The following is a 13,300-nucleotide window of genomic DNA, read 5'->3' as shown; positions in this document are numbered from 1 at the left end:
TGCTTTGTCCAGGTCTGATCCCGCTGTTCCTTTATTATACAGCATTGGTGGGGACAGCTATAAAAGTAAATAATCAAGAGAAATGAGTTGGTTGATTGAGTCCGTTTGGTAGACACTGCACATTTAAATATCACTGTAGTCCACTCAGTCCATTCTAATAAATATGATACCATTATGTAGCATTAATTTGGTGTCCATGTCGGGTCCAACTAATGTGTACCACCACCTGATTGGGTAGATTGGAGGTTGTTTGAAGACTCTACATTTACCAAAGGTGTGATTATGAGTGGTATTGTGTCTCTGTATGTTGTGTGTTCTGTGACCACCTGTCTAGGGTGTACCTGCCTCTCTCCCAATGTCAGCTGGGACAGATTCAAATGTTATTTTTTCTTCATTAAGCGACACCATGTTTTCATCAAAATTGATCACATTCCCATTTAAATCCACCCAGTCTTGTCTTCCATTAGTAGAAACACAAAGAACATTTTAAACAAGGTTATTTAAATGAGTTGGTGGTGATCCACTGTTTCCATGATATTTTGACAAAAACAGAAATGGCGTTGATGTGGTTGTGTGGTCTTCGTATCTCAAAACTAACAGAAGTAGACACGCTATGTCCTTGTCCAGTACTAAGTCCAATGCTCCTTCTTCAGTTAGTGCAGCTCCTGTCATTGCTTACACAGCTTGCTAGCCAGCCTACAGTTTTCATTCCCAGGCTTTGCACTAACTGGCTATGGCTTATCATAAAAGCAGTGGAATGCTATTGAACCGTCTGCAGAAGTATGCAAACCTTCCAGTGTGTGGAAAAAAAAGCAGCCACACTCAAAGGGTTGGGTCAGTTATGAGAAAATCCAATAATGTCCTGAGAAATGTATGACAGTATGAGATTTTGGGTGGTTGAAGCATTAAACATCTCTGATCTTTAAAACTGAGGGATTTGTTTCCACTTTTTAATCTATTGTTGTCTTGTTTATGTGACAAACGGCTTGAATCTTAAATTCTTTGAGACTGATCGCATTCCAACGTCGTTGAGCTATAAAGTCTGATTACTAGCAGCCGCCTGAACTGACACATCTGCCACATGGAATAAGTGACACTGTGTTGTTCAATCTGGGTATTTGCTTTGATTCAATATGATATTAAGCAATATGTATGATTACAGACTTTTTATTCTGGACAGTACTCGAGGATATCACAGATACGGTATTATGCAAACTCTTGATGCAGGTGGTATCAATACATTCATGTAACACATAGAACCCTAGGTATATTTCAGTGTAAAATTTCTTTAGACTCAGTTTACTACATCTACTAATTAGTTCACACTATGCCGATTAAGCCCATCAGGTCTACACAACTCTCTGTATTTGTCAGAATAGCAGTGTTTAGATCTCATGTTGCCCTGTGACATTCCTACACTCCACACAGGAAGTGATTTGTTTTATGTCCAGACCGATGAGGAAAGAGCAACATTGTGCAAGTGAGATGGCTGCAAACAAAGAACAAAGACGTGCCCACAAAAAGTTTCAGGAGTCAATTCTACTGCACAGAAAACAGGGTTATTCAGCTATTTGCCAGGATAAATGCTTGTTTTCGCAGGGGTGCGATGTTGGTGAATACACACAAATGCTCCCTCAGTCTGGTCTGAAAGTATTGTATAACAGAGGCTGTTTTCAGATGAGGACCCCACTGTTGGTGTAGTGTTTAGCACTCTTGCCTTTGCAGCAAGAAGACCTGGTTGGAACAAGGGCCTTTCTTTTATGGAGTTTGCATGTCCTCCCCATGTGTGCATGGGTTTTCTATGGGTTATCTGGTTTCCTCCCACAGTCCAAAAACATGCTGATTTGGGGAATAGGCAAATTGGACATTCTGAAGTGAGTGTGTGGAGTGTGGATTGTTGCTTGTCTCTATGTGGCTCTGTGATGAAGTAGCAACCTTTTGTCAACTAGGGTTGGCACCACTGCCCCTTCAGGACCTTCGTTGTGGAGAATTAAGTGGTAGACGATCGATGTCTTCAGATGAAAGATGCAGCAGACAACTAATGTTACATCATTTCTGTACATGAAAACCACACAGAGGCAGAATAACAACAACAAAAATCACCAAAAGTCATACACTGCAGATTTTAAATATATTTTTTTATTTTCTTTGCCTATAATGTACATTAGGAAAGGACAAAGAAACGGAGGCCACCATCTTGTGCTGCCATGTTTCCAAAGCTGCCCAAGTGGACAAACCAGTCAGAAGTTGTGTCTCAATTCCTGTCTGGATCCTGCATGTTTTAAATGTTTCCCTACTCCAACACACCTGATTCAAATGGTCAGCTCATCAGCAAGTGCTGCAGAAGCCTGATAATGATCCATCTTGTTGAATCAGGTGTATTGGAGCAGGGAAACATCGAAAACCGCAGGGCAGTGGGTCCCCAGGACCAGGATTGATGAATGCTGTCTATATAATAATATGTAATATAATATAATATAATTCAAATTAATATATGAAATATATTTATTTTTTGTTTTTTTAGTTAAATATTGTTTCTAGTTTTGTGTTGTACATTTTATTAGTTTTGTTAATTAGTTTGTATGGACCCTTCAGTTATTTTTTAAATATTTTATGTAATACTGGAGGAAATGGAGATGCATCAACATGGACTTTATAAGATTTCATAAGCAAATGTTACCAACCTGGATTATGATTTACAAGCATAATTTATCTATGCACAGATTTCTGATTTGGAACAATAAATAGAATTTGTATACAATAGTTACAACATATATTTCAGTCAACTGTTCAACCAATGACAGTTATTATTCATTATTCACAGCACATATTTTTTTGATATTAAGCAGTAGAATAAACAGGTTTGATCAGGTAAAATAAATCTGCTTAAGCATCTTCTTGCAAATTCTTAATCCACAAATGCAGATTCTTCAGAACTAAACCCCATTCAAATAAAATGAATGAGTTCAATTTAAATTCCTGTCAATATTAAATGCTGAAAGGCTTCAAAATGATATTCGTTGGTTTTTTTGGTATACAATTCTCCATCTCACCTGAAGATGTCACCAAATCTTACACAGTGGACTTCTAAATGTGCATTTCTGATTATTCTTATTTGATATTTACAGTATTTTTATCTTGTTTTAAAGAAACTGATTATGTGCTCATATTTAAAATAAACATTTCATAAATGTGACTTGCTCTAACAAATAAGGCATTATCAGAAAAAGAAGAGTCTTTTGTTTCCACTTTGACTGAAACAGTCGTCCTATATAGTGCTTTAATATGTAGCAGCTAATGCCTCATGCACGCTCACATCTGTGTGGAAACAGCTGGTCTTCAGAAACATGTATTTGAAGCTGTGAGAAGGAATATAGCCACACTAATTATGGCCTGCCTTTCTTCTGGCTTGAATTCCAAAAACAGTAATTGTTGAAATTGTATGGTCTATGAAGGATTTGATGCGTTTCTCTGATCAGCCAGACATAGAGGTTCCAACTGATAAAGAAAAGCAGCATACTGAGGGAAAATGACCAGAGACACAATAGCAGGAGCACTTCATTAACCTGGGGTAATGTTTGCAACAAGAGTCATCAGGTGCAGCATGGACTGGTGCTCATAAACTGCAAGGGGTTCCAGCTGGTGACAGCCACAGGGGGGAATACTTACCTGTACTTGACAGAGGAGAGATATTCAGCATGCAGGGACCTCGGTCAGTCTTGGACCCTGCTTCTGGTATCATGCTGTCCTCTTACAGTAAATCACAGCACAGTGGGGGTTACTGAAAAGGGTTTAAAAGTCTGCCTTGGTATTTCCAGCTAAACATCTCATTCCTGGACACCAGCTGTTTGGCAGAGCAAAAATGGGGCAGTGGCCAGCTATATATCTCAGTAATTTTTGGTAAAGGTAGCTGTATATTTCCCCTTGTCTCATTTTTCAGACTTTGTTTTTCTTAGTTTTTGATGCTCATTATACTTTTATAGCACAATTACTGTGTGTCGTGCATGTGTACATGCATTTCTGTGGTTGTGTGAACAAATTATGGTTGAATACCGTTAAGATATTTAGGCTATATCTTTCATGCCTTTCATGGACTTTTTATGATTGAAACCTGGTTGCAGGGTTATTACTTAGGACAAGGGTTTGGCTTGTGAGATTATGTCAACAGTAGTCCTCATAACTTCAGGAACAAATGTTTTTTGTGTATGTGTTTGTGTGCTTGTGTGTAAGTTACATTTAATCATATAACCCGAGTCTGCAAAAGTGTCACTAAAGGTAGTAACATTTATGAAATGTTAACATTTTTACCGCTTAAAATACTTTAAACTACATATATGAGAATCTCTTGAATTTCATGTCTTTTTTCACTCTGTGCCATGAAAATCCCACTTACTTTGATATGAATTGAAAAATGTTTGTGCAGTGATTACTGATTATCAGTATTATATTACTGCACCTTTTAGGCTCAAATCTGCATAATAAAGTGCAAGAAGTCACTTTTTGACTTGCTGAAACTGTTGAGTTGACACAATTGTCATCCGCGTAATCTCCAGGGCACCAGGTGTGTCAATGATAAAAAGAGAATATAGGTTTAGCAGAAATGTTTATTTGCCTTTTGAATCTGTTTTGTAGCACTCATTAGCTCATTAAATCTTCAGTGCTATGTAGTCTGGACATCGTGCACAAAGTTTTAAAAGTTAACACCTTGTAAATTGAGTTTGTTGCACAGCTCATGTGGTCACCAGAGACGCCAAAACCATTCCCTGTCTTTTTTCACATTTTATTATTATATTCCATTTAAATGATTTTTAAGTGTCCCACCAGCCTTTCAGCAAAGCCATTGTAATTGTAGAGAGTCTGTGGTCTCAAGGTTGCTCCATAAATCTTTGGGTCATTACTGTCCTGTTTCACATGGTCATATTTACATTTACAAAACTTCAGTATCCAAGGGCCTCTGACTATGGGGGCTTCATCCAACCTCAGGGCATGTCCCCTGGTGGTGAGAGGCCTCTGGTCCTAAATCTATGGCCTAAGTCACTTGTCCATCCAAAATGGCACATACCACAATACCAACCTACTGATGTATATAACAAACTATGTTTTAAATTGTTTAACCATAAGTAGTTATAGGCAAAAGAAACCTTATATTTATATAGCTTTTACTTTCAGGCCAAATCTCAAATCTTGCCAGTTGCTTTTAAACACAGTGTACTGCACAGACTTAAATCGATTAGCACCCATTTAGAGCAGGCATCTTCTGCTTGCCAAATACAATAGTTCTTTTAAAAAAACATAGTTACAGAAACTGAATCTGTCCCCCCTATGAACAAATGAATGGCCAAGGTCTTTGCAAAAATAAACAAAGTTTAAACCTCTCACTGGAACGTTAGCTGTTGGGGTGTAAAACAACAGAATACATCACATGTACGTAGACCATCCCTTTGGAAACATTGAACCACAAGTTGTGTTGCATTAACACTGGTGTGATGGCATAAAGCTCTCACATCTATGTGAGAAACTTGACTTGGTACTTGAGTGGTCAACCTGCAACAGATAATTCCACATAAGCTTTGTGAAACCTAATAATTACAAGCAGAAAATTGGAGACAGTTTGGTTTTCCATTGAGATCCAAGAGGGAAAAAAGCAGAGTACAATATTTTTCCATCTCCCAATGAATGTAAATGCAAACGCAATAAAACAGAAGCGCGTTTCCTCCCATGATGAAGACATGATGGAGGCAGAAGTTTATTTTACCTTAGGACAGTATGACCTAAATCTCTTTATGACAACTTGTGGTTTGTGAGTTCCCTGATTGCATATAGAATCACAGTGAATGACTGCATTTCATCTATTGAAGAACAGATTACACATATACGTCTGACTGTCTCAGCGTCAGCGCTATATTGTTATTAGGGGATACCATTACTGAGGGGAAAATCGTTACTGACGTATAGCACATTACTACATTCATGGAAGAAATTTCATCAGGGCAGAAAGACGTTGTGTTTAAGCTGGGTGTCGAGAGACATGGCTTTGCCCTCAATCTGCAAGTGTGAGCTTTGCAGCGTTCCATTGTCGTCCATCTTGTGGCGTGTGGCTTTAGTTTCCACATTAGTCTATTCCCACTATTGCTACTGGCACAACTCAACCGGCACAATGCTCTGCCAGAGATCTGGAAAAGTTAGAATGACTCACTCAAGCTCAGACAGAAACATTTACTTTTCTCTGTATAAGGCTCTTTAATATTTACTTTTTTACTACGTATTGGGATTTTCCACAGGCATCCAGCTACTAATGACATCGTAATGGCTACCAAATAATATTTAATAATTTTTGTCCCTGGGAAATTCACACTGTAGGACAATGAAAAAAAATGTGATGGAGATGTAAGATGAAAGTTGTTGAAGAACCGTTTCTTTGAATCACTCGTTCATTCTGTGATGAATGTTACCTACTTTTGTGTCAAGCAAGCAGAACAATATTCACAAGCATTTATTCACTTTTTTTTCAAACATTTAATTGAGGTTTCTTTGTTTTTGTTTGCTTGGTTTTTGTCCAGTGGCTGCCTGGAGTGATTGAGGTGATGGGATTGAAACTTTGACTAAATTGGAATGCTGAAGCTACATGGAGATGCAAGGGGCTGTACGTTAATTTTCTGTGTATCTTTCAAGGTGAGTGTGTTGTTAAAGTCACAATATTTAACTTGATTTAATTTTGATGTCAATTTTAACAATAATTAATATAGTACATTTCTAAATTTCCCAGTAGTGCTTTTATCCTCAAACATTTGTATATAATGTAAATGTAAGTACTGTAAGTTAATTAATTATTAAAATATACTCAGCCTTTACAGATTACCAAAATAAATTTAATTGTTGTGGTTCTGTTGAGACATAAGCCAAAGCTAAAACTTTTATTGTTTCAGATCAGGAAGTTACCTTAAAGAAGTCTATTATTAGACTTCTTTAAGGTAACTTCCTGCGTTCTGATCTTGGGACTGGCATCAGCCCTCCATGACCCTTAGGTAAGCAAATACAATGACTGATGGAAACACAGACAGCATTTTAAACCCAGCATATTGCACTCTATTTCTGTTTTGCAGTTTCTTAAGATCCTGCCGTGACTTTCACGTAATGATACATGGGATGTGTTCTGCATTTTCACATGAGCCATGTGTGGGTGGACAGTGTTTGTAGCTTTAAACCATAGATTTTAGGTTATGTCTATATCTACGATACACTGCTGTTTTCAAATACCATCTTTAGAAAACAGTCACAGAGCAAATAAAGAACAGCCCAAGGAAACTCAATTTTGACACATGCATACAGAGAGAGACAGAGACCGAGGTCTTTCCTATGTGTATTCTCTCTTTACAGTATAGTCTTAGTTTCTCTGTGATGTATACACATCACTTTCCTACCATGGAGGAATGTCTTTTGTGTGTCTGTGTGTGTGTGTGTGTGTGTATGTACTCATGACATACAGCAAGAAAGTCTTCATGATACACTGTAACCCCAGAGGAAAAAAAACTTTATTCTGTGGAGTAACAAGAGTTTCACATTGCGGCCTAAAAACCACTGAATTCCTCCCACGCTACATTCTGTCACTTAAGTACTCCAGAACCAAATCCACTCACATTGCTTCTTTGCATTGCCTCAGCACTGTTGACCATCTCTTTTAATACCAGAAAGATGATTTAATACATTTGGTGAGATGAAACACGTGGCTCTTAAATCCTTAAACCATAATTAATATCATCATCGACACCGTTTTGACACAGTATACTTAAGTTAAACATTTGTATTAGTGGAAATTAACAGCGTGGTTTCACTGAAATGTGAAATACAAATTTAAGATGCTTGAGTGTTTCCGCTTTGCACATTTGCACATTTTACCATTTTAATGGGAAAAGTCATTATTTCCTTCTTCTTTCTTTATTTTTCCTCAGATCAGAAAACAAACTTACTACCAGTTAGCTACATTAGGTAAATTTATTTAAAGTTAGTGAATATGCATGCATATCCGTTTCTACGTTTGGACTGTTTTCTGTGTAGATAACAGTGTAGTTATCTTTGTTTCATAGCTTTGTTTGGTTCATGTCAGCTCATTTTGCTTGACAGAGGGCTCTGCAAGAGCTTCCTGCAGGTGACCTCCCAGCACTTTCTGCAGGTTAATGCTTTATGCAGGAATACTTGCTGGATTTGTGCAGTGATCACTCCCTACTGTCCACACAGCAAATGCTACAGAGCCAAAATGAGCTGCTGGAATAGTAACAAAAAGTCTTTGGTGGGCTTTAAATGTGTTCTTTAGCTATAAAAATCCTTCTGTTTCATCCTGCCCCTGCCTTACTTGGCTGTGATTTGTGGAAAGTTACATCTCCATGGGCAAAAAGCGTCAGAATACAGTTCAGTGTTTGAAAAGTGGTTTCCAAGAATTAGACTATATCAGACATTAACAGAGAACTGGAGATGATACAATACAATGGACATGAAGACTTCCTATGAACTCAGTGGATGCTCACAACCAGATGTGAGGTTCTGTAACTTCCCACTGGGTTCACCGATTTAAGAGAAACACTCCCTTGCTTTAGATCTCATGTACTTTAAACCTCTGAGACGGAGAATGATATGAAAAAGGACCAGAATTCTGAGAAATGTTTTTCTCAATTCACAACAAAACTGAAGGCCCTCTGTGCCTGTTTTGACATCAACGTTTGAATTTGTGTCTAAGAGAAAGTGTGATTATATTTATCTATCCTTGGATAAAATAGAGTAGTGCTGCATGTTCTTACCACTATGTTGAAAAAACAGCGGAACAACCTAATAAAACCTAATGGAGAAAATAGTCAGATTTAAATGTCATTTTAAAAACCTGCATCATACAGTATGAATCATACTTTGGCTGTTGAACTAATGCGTAAATGAAGAAGCAGTTGAATAAAAGCCCCAGAGACCAGGCAGGCTCGGAGGTCTCTGACTTGACAACATTATGATGATGGTGGTTGATGGTAGGTCTCAACATGAGGCATGCACCCAGTCTGGACTCTGGTGGGGGTTAGCTATTTGCTTCTCTACTTCTGATCCCAGAAGACTTGTCCTGTAGCCAATGCTGCTGTTGTAGCCTAAGAGACGGCCTTATATCGCACACAAACAGATAATCTTGGGGTGATTGAGGTAATTGCTTGCAGTTGTGGTTCGGTGTTTAATGGTGAAGGCCCTGAAAGGTGATGTATGTGCAGCTCCTGTTTAGTATTGATTTCAGGCTGTGCTTCACAGTGGGCCTCTGTTGGCTTATATGGTCTGGTGGAGGGAAAGAGATTAGAATTTCAAAACCTAATTCTTCACACACCGTTTAGTCTCCCTCTGGGACTTTGCCCCGTTTTCAACAGTGAGCTAAATATCTACACGCAAATTTTCGTTAACAGAAAAGCACTGGTATCACAACATCAACAAGATGAGACTAACTCCTTAACTGGCCTGGCACACTGCCTTCATTCAGAGCACCAGACCTTAATCTTAATGGTAGGTTCCTCTCTGATCTATCATCTTACAAGCTGACAGCGGGAGATTCTTAAGCTGTGAGTATGTGCCCACAATACTGGATGAAACAATTATTGTTCAGAAACTTCATGTTTATGGAGAATTTGCATGCTATGGTGACTGCCAAACCCATATGTCTTGATTTCCCCTGCAATTTGGGAACGTTTCATGCAGATGGAGTTTGATGGGCAAGAAATGTTGGCTTTTAATTTCTTTTTTTAAGTTCTATTATCGTGCTTGAGGAAATCACTGTTTGCTCATGATGTAACCTTGTGTACCATGTAGACCCACTTTTGCTTTAGAGTGATATCATGTCAGCAGGATGCACAACATAATGCCAGTGTCATGTTAATGTTTTTTGTTGTTAAAGGTTCCAGTGTCTAACATTAAGTGGGGGTTGACAGATATTGAATATGCTTAAGCATTGTTTTCTTAAGTGTAGAATACTTTTAAAATGAAAATCATATGGTTTTTGGAGTCTTAGTAATAAGCTTTTTATACATACTTTAGGGAAGGACCTTGCTTTATGGAGTATGCCACCTTGTGCCACCATGATCCTACAGCAGCCCCGAATGGATGTGTGTTTCTCACAAAGATTAGGAACAACTGCGACCATATTAACTGTATATGTAAACCAGTGAAGAATGAGGAGGAAATGGCAGAGAGATTTGGAGAGTGGAGACAGTTAAGACAGAGTGTTTACATCCTTTCTGGCATGCAAAGGTCACCGAAATTGCCCGCCACACTTGGAAAAAGGAGGGATGAGCACAAGAGAGTTTGTTGCAAACATTTGTACTTTATCCACCATGGAATTCCATGTGCCATCCTTCACTAAATGCAGTAACTCAATTCAAGAATGTACCCACTGATATTTTCATCAGCTGTGCTGTATGTGGATATTTTCAGGCCCTGGCAGAGGGCATTGGGTGGAATTTCCTGAAACAGAAGGGCAAGCAGTTTACTGATGAGAGGTGATGAGAAAATAAAATGTTTAAGCAGCCTGAATAAATCCAAGCGTCTTGGATTTTATCACAGTACTGGTTACATGTAGTTTTTTAAGCACAAACACTGACTGGATTTTTCTGCAAAGAAAAAGAGACTGAATGGCTGCAAATAAGAGGAAGCGTCCACTAGAGCCAAGGATGTATATTTGACAGTTTGACCATAGACAGCTTTTCACAGGATGTAGAACAGGTCTGAATATGTGACCAGCCTCTGTGATTTCAGTCTCACATGAGCTAATAGACCCTCTTTATATATGGAACATGAGGAAAGATAAACCTATTTTTTAAGGCTACATATTCCTCCACCCTACAGCTCATCCCTTAATTTCTGTCTGAGTCTCACTATATTTTTCAGTAAATCTGCAGTTTTCTGTTGCTGTCATTGTACTGTAATAATGTAATTACTTTGTAGTTAATTTGTGAACGTCAGCCACTTTACCCATGTACCCATATAGTAGCAAATCACCAGTAAATATGTGTTTCACGATTCATTCATTCAAGGCCCTGAGATCAACCAGGTACTTTCGTCAAGCTGTCAATAAATTAACTGTTTGTATAAATATTTAATTCATACAGTTCATTAAGTTTGAAGTCCTGCATACTTTACAAAACATATCAATGAAACGGATCATACCAGTACTTCAACTTCATTATTAATCTTATTATTATGCCAAAGGAAAGTTGCTCTGCAGCTGGCATCAAGAAGCATACATACATAACATAAAAGTATGATAACAGCATCAAAATACAAAAAAACCACAGCACAAATCGTGCCATACTGAACCAGAAAGATGAAACAAATAAGAACAGAAGAGTGAATAAATATCTTGAATCTTCAATTCAAGCAACAGGTAAACAACATAGAATAGTTACATAAACTGAATAACATAATCTTAAATAAATGCAAACCAATATAGCACAAATACATATAAAAGAAAGTAAATTAGCCAAGTTAATATTTTTTTAATTATATCTCTGGTGTTAATCAGTACAAAAAAAACAATCTGATTTATCAAATAAAATTGTACTAAATAAAACACTATCCACAGCTTTTATTGAAAATACAATATGGCTGGTCGCTTCTCTGCATTTTCCTATTATGTACACACAGGTGTTGCATTTCAACGCAGTCCACATTTACTGCCAGTATAAAAATCATTCATCAAACCTCACCAGTGAAGTAAAGTGAAGACTTTGTTTTCAGTGCGGTACAGTGGTTAAGTGGTAAACTGGAGATGTACCAGGTGACCACAAATGGATTTCAGGAAAGTACACAAACTCTGTCTTATTACGTAAGTGGGATCATTATACATCATGTAGTTGGGACTGGATGGTTCAACTCCAATGGTATGAGGTAACATGCAAACCCCACATTTGCCTTCCACTGTTAATACTCTGGTTAGTTTGTGGCTGTGCCATGATGATAGCATTTGTGGTGCATAGCTACAGTCTGACAGAAGATGTTTTAGGTCTGTTATTAGAAAATGATTGTTAGTGCTACTGTGACTCTCTTTCTAGATATGTACATTTATCGTGAAACATTTTCAGATACAGTATCTTTCTGGAAACATGGTGACTTTAGTAATGTGATGTATGTTTTTGGATCTGTCTGTCTCTTAATGACTTAGTTCAATAGTCACTTCTCAATGAAGAGATTACATCCTATCATCTGGGCTGTAATTAACAAAATCTCAAACGTTTGTGTTGACTTCACTTGTATTTCATAAAATAGTTTGAGGTGACCAACCAAGTTTGCAAATGAATCAAAATTTGTGTTAATTCAATTTGTTCCACATGACCAAATATGAGCCTTCTGAGAGCAGCAAACCAGTCAAACTGAGCTGACTGAGTGTGAGAGAGACATGAGTATTCTGGGCTGCTGTGTAAGAGTGGACCTCCTTCTTCTTCTACAGTCCCCTCCTACTTCTCCAGGATATAGGCAGCACTTAAACTTAGTCTTTCAGTCAATCAGAGTGGGATCTTTAACTGCGCCCGCCACTGGGTCTCTCCGCTTCAGCCCACCACATACACATTCCCAGCAATTCACACTCACACACTCACTCACACACTCTCACACACACATGCATATTTGCACCGGCAAACATATGGAGTACTACTGCATCCTCCTGTTCTGGATCTGTAGCCAGCAGTTGGGTGAGTGAAAGGTTAATGCATGCTTGTTAGTATGTATGTATGTATGTACGTATGTATGTAAATCTTTACACGTGTACATTGTGCTGATCTATGAATCATTGTCTTTCTTTCTTTTTTTGAATATCTCCGCAGTACAGTAATTGCACCCTAATTGTTAGTTTGCCCAGATACAGACAGGAAACTTTGACTCTTGCTTTGGTTTTGCAGAAATAGCAAGACACCAAAACCTTTAAAAAGTGCCACAGAATGACTTTTAAAGAATGTGTTTAAGTACATGTTTACTTGAAGACACATCAATATCTGAAGTTAATTGATGTCTGTGAGTGACATCTCTTAACCTGACATCTTGACACATTGTTATGATAAGCTGCAGGAAGGCAAAGTTCAGTGGTTGTACTTGAGGGATGTGTTGTCTTCCCTCAGCTCTACTGTGGTGCTCTGTCTCTCACTGGGAGCAGACTTGTTCTCTTAAATGAAAGTTAATGCTATCTTTTCTCCCACAAGTTTCCAGTGACTGCAGAGTAATTGATGCTGAGCCAGAATTGTGTTCAATTACAAGTGAAATCTCTGTAACAGTAACACATCAAGACTGAATGAAGGGG

The 13,300-nt window shown here is 38.0% G+C and overlaps 1 protein-coding gene across 2 annotated transcripts in view; it reads left to right on the top strand.

Annotated features, from left to right (window-relative positions):
• itga11a (integrin, alpha 11a) overlaps nt 1-13,300 on the top strand; it is a 61,909-nt gene that overhangs the window by 5,173 nt on the left and 43,436 nt on the right. The window contains exon 1 of one of the 2 annotated variants that reach the window (XM_044029514.1): nt 12,526-12,698. The exons of the other annotated variant lie outside the window; for it this stretch is intronic. Within the exon in view, the coding sequence (XP_043885449.1) occupies nt 12,626-12,698 (73 nt within the window). The 5' untranslated portion in view covers nt 12,526-12,625. Of the gene's footprint in view, nt 1-12,525; nt 12,699-13,300 lie in introns of those variants that run through there. 2 annotated transcript variants of the gene reach the window in all.

The sequence above is a fragment of the Solea senegalensis genome, linkage group LG7, assembly GCF_019176455.1.
Source record: "Solea senegalensis isolate Sse05_10M linkage group LG7, IFAPA_SoseM_1, whole genome shotgun sequence".
In the NCBI taxonomy this organism is placed as follows: Eukaryota; Metazoa; Chordata; class Actinopteri; order Pleuronectiformes; family Soleidae; genus Solea; species Solea senegalensis.
The sequence above is the reverse complement of the archived record's forward strand: the minus strand, read 5'-3'. Positions and strand labels throughout refer to the sequence as shown.